The 6,273-nt window shown below is 34.1% G+C and overlaps 1 protein-coding gene across 1 annotated transcript; it reads left to right on the top strand.

The window, feature by feature from the left end:
* Positions 1 to 465: 465 nt before the first annotated feature.
* On the top strand, positions 466 to 6,032 carry LOC148231351 (uncharacterized). The gene is made up of 10 exons (XM_088193915.1): positions 466 to 563; positions 634 to 1,565; positions 1,625 to 1,775; positions 1,844 to 2,024; positions 3,287 to 3,429; positions 3,497 to 3,623; positions 3,686 to 3,845; positions 3,913 to 4,008; positions 4,070 to 5,607; positions 5,675 to 6,032. The coding sequence occupies exons 2-10, from the start codon at positions 645 to 647 to the stop codon at positions 5,919 to 5,921; spliced, it is 3,564 nt and encodes a 1,187-aa protein (XP_088050041.1). The 5' UTR covers positions 466 to 563; positions 634 to 644; the 3' UTR covers positions 5,922 to 6,032.
* The last annotated feature ends 241 nt before the right edge of the window (positions 6,033 to 6,273 follow it).

Here is a 6,273-nt window from a genome sequence, read left to right as displayed (position 1 = left end):
AGCATTTCTTTAAATTACTGAAGGGTGTTTTGGGTTCGCGTCCTCTTTTTTTGCTCGATAAGGCAAATACGTCCGCACTTCCTGAATCATCTATGGCTGTCGCCATCCAGCTCCTCAATACGATGGTATTGAACACTGATCTGTTTAGTGTCAGCTATAAGGAGCTCGTCTGGTTTTTATTATTAAATTTTAATATTTAATGATTTTTTTCTATGTATTATTTTGTTGTGTATAAAAACCAATAGTATGTATTGTTTTTCGATAATCGTGGTGCATTGGAGTAACCTGTTAAACCTAACGATTGTCTTAATTTAATTAAAATAAATATAATTGATTTGAAAAAATGAAATTAGTGAAAAATATCATTTATAAAAATATGATAATATTATTTATTATTTGTAACGAATGGTAAAATTTTGCCACTGGTTTACTGGTCAGATATTGAAGTGCTTCGATCTAAAATTTAAACAGGTCAACTGCCAATGACGGTTAGCGGTTGTCTCGTCGGTTCGTTGAAAATTGGCGTTGTCAATAAAAAGAATCCCGCTTCGTCCGAATAGACTGTAAGTTTCTCTTTTAGTTACTTAGTAAAAAATAGTTAGATCGTTAATATGTCGTGTTGTATTTTTGCAGATAAAAGTACAATGAGTTACAGCGACGCGTCCGGTAGTACGGATCAAAGCAGTACGTCCATGGGCTCCTTTCTTATGCCTCGCGACCCTAGCATTACAAAACCGTGGATGAGACCTCGACCAGCTCGAGGAAAAGATTTATGCGATCTGTTCGAAGACGACGTTTCTTACGATTCGATTGTCCAAGATCAACATTTAAAGGTGTTCTTGAGAGTCAAACCTGCGACTGCGACTGCGACTGCGACTCGATATTTTAAACAAGCGCCGTACGAGATCCAATCGAAACGTATATTTACTTTACAAGAAGAGACCAAAAGTAGCAAAAAACACGTTCAAGTTAAAAAGTCGTATAGCTTCTCTCATATATTTCACGATGAGAATAACACGCAATATGACATTTACAAATATATCATTAAAGAAAATTTCGCAAAATTTATCGACGGAAATGATTATACGATTATGACTTACGGTTCGTCAGGTTCCGGGAAGACTTATTCGTTGATGGGTACCGAAGACGAACCCGGTATAATTCCTCGCTGTTTAGAGTCTTTGTTCAAGGCGATCAAAGTCGATAGGCTCCCTCAAGTGAAGCCGGTGGATAATTCTTTTAAGGCGCTCAAGGCAGCCGAGAAAGAAGACGAAGTGGCTGCAATTCAATCCATCGTCAAGTCCAGCACGACTCGTAACACGGTGGCCGAAAGCTTGAACGATAGCTTAGCCTCGTATCGTCGCCAGAGTATACTCCTACAGGCCCAACTACCAAATCACCACAAACAACAGAGTCACAAGTTAAAGTATGAAGTTTGGGTTTCGTTTGCTGAGATTTATAATGAAGCAATATACGACTTATTGAGAGAGAGATCGCCCATATCTAATCAACCTTTAGTTCCTCTTCGTTTGTTTCATGCCAACAACAGTAAACCATACATTAAGGTAAATATTAATAAATTTAATAAGATGCCAGGGTTTTACGCCGTTTTGTCCATTTTTAGGGCCTGCGATGGGTGTACGTTAGAAGCGGCGAAGAAGCGTACGCTGCTTTAGAAAGAGGCAGACGACTCTTGAAATTCGCTCGCACCAACATGAACTCTCATAGCTCGCGGTCGCATTGCATATTTTCCGTACGACTCGTGCAATATACAGGTATCTTATAAATAAAAATATGATACACAGTTGATATGCAGCTTGACATACTTATCTTCTTTGTCTAGATATTAAACATGTTTCCATGAGCACTTTCCGACTTTGCGATCTGGCCGGATCGGAAAGAGCCAAACGAACCGGAAACGAAGGTCTGAGACTCAACGAATCCAAGAGTATTAACTCCTCTCTGCACGTGTTGGAAAAATGTCTTACTATTCTACGCAGCCAGCATGGTTTACCTCCATTTAGGTTATTATTCAAATTTTTATAGTTAATATTTGAAGATTTAGTATAGTTATTGCTATTTCAGTGTTTTCGTCTAGTATTCAATTTGTTTTAATCGCTTTTAATTGACATTTTTAGGGTCAGAATATAAGTTGCCAGAATAAATATTAGATGATCACAATTTACATTAAATGCTAACAATTATTTTGACACGATGCTCAGAATCATTTTTTTTAGTTTAGTTTAGTTTAGTGTAGTGTTGTTATTGCTGTTACGTTGAAGATTGATACAACTGGTTGATATGTCGTTCGCATATCAGCAGCTGAGCTTGCAATATTGCCAGATGTCAACACGGCAAGTCAAGCACCCACTCCGCTGCCGCTCTGTCGTTATACCGGCTTCGTTAGTCGCTCTGAATACTTCGCATCCTACATACGATTAAATAGATTCGTCGAGAGTTATTCATGGGGTGTTTAATCTTACCAACAATTTTAGTGCAAGTGAAATATTTTATGAGATATTTCTAAATGTTTATTGTTCTATATTTTATTTCTGATCGTCCTTTATTTTTATTCTAACCGAAATTTGATTTTTATTATTTTATATGATAAAGTTGGTTTAAATTTTGACCATTTAATTTGTTGCCTTAGATCAGTGGTGGCCAACTGAAATCACTTGGTGGGCCAAATAAAATAATGCATCACTTCAGACCATAATTTTTTCATTTCGGTTTTCGTTCCAGTTCAAAAAAAATATATTGGTTCAGTTTCGGTAAAAATAACGTTTTCTTGTTTTCAGTTCAGCTCCAAAAAATATAGTTTAAGGGAAAACCGTTTGAAACTTTCAGTGACTTTCCTGTAAACTCCAGTTACCATAGTATTTTGGTCCTTGAAGGTTTTTGATATTCGTTGACTAATTGGTGTGCACAATCTGCACTGAGAGTAATGCATTGCATTTGAAAACTTTTTGTCAGATATAAGAATTATGTTTGCTGGATATTTATACGTGTGCTATTTATACAGGGAATTATTTTTAGAGATATGTGCATTTAAATAAATACTTTGTGCATTAATGTAAAGTAAACACTTGTTTTTTTTTTGTGGGGTCGCGCTAAGTCATTTCTACGCCAACAAACCTGAATCGTTGGAACACATAAAAACTAATATCTGCCGAGATACTGCCCGAATTATATATATAAACTTCTCATTGTTATGACAAAAATCTTGTATTTTTTCTTTTCATACACGTAACTTCATATATATATAATAAAATACTTATCTTTTCAGAGAGTCTAAATTAACATCATTGCTCCAAAATGCATTATGCGGCAACGAAGCTATCGGTATGCTCGTAACGATGAACTCTGATCCGAAATACTTTGATGAAACTCAACATACATTACAGTTCTCTGCGATCGCTAAAGATATTCGTAAATATCTTCTATTCTAAAAATATATAACTGTGTTTTACTTTATTGATGATCATTTTCATTATAGGCATCATCGAACCTAACTTTGACAATTTCCACAAGTCTAAAAGCTGCGTCGACATAACGGATCGTACATCTCGCTTTTCCACTGATATGAACTACGAGATATCATATCTCAAAGAAGAAATAATACGGTATAAATTTGCACATATTCGGTGCCTTTGATTAGATAATATTTTTGAACATATTTAAATAGGATCAAACGAGAACAAGAGCAATATGTACTGAAGATGGAGATGGAAGTTAGACAATCTCTTATGAAAAAGTTTATGCTCCTGAAGAAAGAATCTGATGACGATTTCGAAAAACGAAAATTGAAAGAAAAAGAGCAGGATTCGGAATTGCATCAATTTGAGGTATGAACTCGTTTATTTTTTTATCATATTGTCTCTTGGGTTTTTGTCTAATAAACTTAAATCACAGATAAAACGCTTGGAACGAGCTTACGAAAATATAATAAAAGAGCTTCAAGATGAAAATGAGTCTTTGAAGAGAAACATCAGCAATCTTATGAAAAAGGTACATACTTTTTTTTTTTAGTTAATTTGATTTATTTATTATTTTGTTGATATATTTTTAGGAAACCGTGAGATATTCGGAAAGGCAAAGTTTCAATACGAATGATAAAAATGGCAGTAATAGTAGTGTTCGATGTGATGAAAAATATGTCAATGAAGACAAAGTTTCGGACAGTCAAGAAATTAATTTGAAAATTGTAAAAATTGAGAAAGGACTATTAGAAGTGTCGCTGAAGAATACTAACATTATTGAATGCATAAATAATGATATAAAAAGTGAAATGTTAGAGTTGTCACTAAATATATCAAACACTATCGATATTACGAATAATGATGAAGAACAAGAACTTTTAGAATCGATACAAAGTACGGATTTAATTGATGAAAAAGAAGACAATAGAGAACCTATAGTAACATCAATAAACAAAACACACTTTATTGATAAAAAAGAAGACTATAAAGAACTTCTTGAAACATCCCTAACAAAAACAAACTCAATTGATAAAATAGAAGATGATGATAAAAAATCTATAGTTCCTGTTTTAAACGAAACTAACTCTATTGAAAATAATATTGGATCTTTAGAATCATCATTAAATAAAACAAATTATATTAATAATGATGGAAATGTTAACGAAACTTATGATTTATCATTAAATCAAATGAACCGTATCGATGATAGTATTGAATCAAACGAAAGAAAGTCAGACAACGATGAAGAATTGATTATAAAAGAATCGTCGAGCGACGTATGGGAAGACGCTACTGATCAACACTCTACTGAAATCTTTGCTAACAACGAAAACACAAATGTTAATGATCAAACAGTAGATAAGAAAAGTCTCTGCACTAGTATAATTAGTAAAAGTATTTTAGACGAGAGTGAAATATATAACTGCATGAATCAATTGAGCTTATTAAATTTAGAATCAATAGAGAAAACCTTTGAAAATAACACTACATGTAAAAACGAAAGTTCCACGAATGTTTCTTCGAATCGATTGACATTTGATCTTTTAGATGGGAATAAAACTACAGATAACGGAGAAAACAGTAATCCCGATACCGTAAGCGAATCTCTCAAAGTTGACTTAAATTCCAGTTTCATAAATACGTCCAAAAACGAGCCTGAAAACACAGATAGCATAGAAAGTTCAGAAATTAGTGACGATTACATCAGAATGAGCGATAATAGCGACGGTTCCAAAAATAATTCCCAGATGGAGATCAATCAAAATGATGAGAAGAGCGTAGAGTGTGTGTCGAGTGTAGTCGCAGAAGTGCCTAATATGATATTCAAGTTGAACAGCAAAGAACCTAAGAAACAATCAAAGTTGAAACTCAAGCGTAAAACGCATTGCGTCAGCGAAACTGCCGTAACTGAAAAAAATAAAGCTGTTAGCTTCGACAGTACCGTTAACATATTGAGTCGAGATGTGCAACTCGAATTGCCAGTTGTAAATTTGGAAGACTTCATCACTCCCATGAAGAAAGTGGTGAAAATTCATGAAGCCAATCCTGACAAGGAAAATTGCAATTTAAACAAATTCGACACTGAGAAGAAGGGGAAACCTGAAGAGCTGTATTCGCTCAAAAAAGGGTATGTTGTTTGAGCGCTTAATTAATTTGTATATATTTTTATTTATCTTATTATTTTATCTTTTTAGGGCAATGACAGTGGGAAGCTCCCGGCGGAAATTATTCGCTAAACGGGAGAACAACGAAAAGGCCGCCGAGACCAGAGAGCCAATTCGCTCGCATAGACATTTGACATTCGAGGAAGATTCGCCAGGAGCCATTCACCCACCTGAAGTGGAAAAACCATATATCCCCGAGAGGAAAAGAATTGATGAAAAATTGATGAATGAAAAGAAAGCAATTCGGTCGCCATATTCACTAAGAAAGAAGAAATAATTTATTTTTAAATAATTTTATGCATGTACTTATAGTAGGCTAATAGATTTAGTTCTGACAATATTGTAAATATATTTGTTTTTTAAATAATAAATCTGATATATTTTTTAATATAACATGAGTTTTACTCGTTGATCCATTTTTGTCAAGGATTTCCAGTCAAGTGCTCTAGATATAAAATATTTTGGCTGCTTGCAAAAATTGTGGAACATTTCTTTTGCTCTTAAGTATATTTATTGTTTATATTCAGTTAAAAAATACATCGAGTACACCAGAATTTATATTTTTGGAAATTTTCCATAGTAACATAACAAGTGTCATCCCAACAGTGGCGTAGCTAGGGTATATGCCG

This window comes from Plectrocnemia conspersa, unplaced genomic scaffold, assembly GCF_051122295.1.
Source record: "Plectrocnemia conspersa isolate PC_06_02 unplaced genomic scaffold, ASM5112229v1 ptg000010l, whole genome shotgun sequence".
Classification (NCBI taxonomy): Eukaryota; Metazoa; Arthropoda; class Insecta; order Trichoptera; family Polycentropodidae; genus Plectrocnemia; species Plectrocnemia conspersa.
This window is presented reverse-complemented; position numbering and strand designations above follow the sequence as displayed.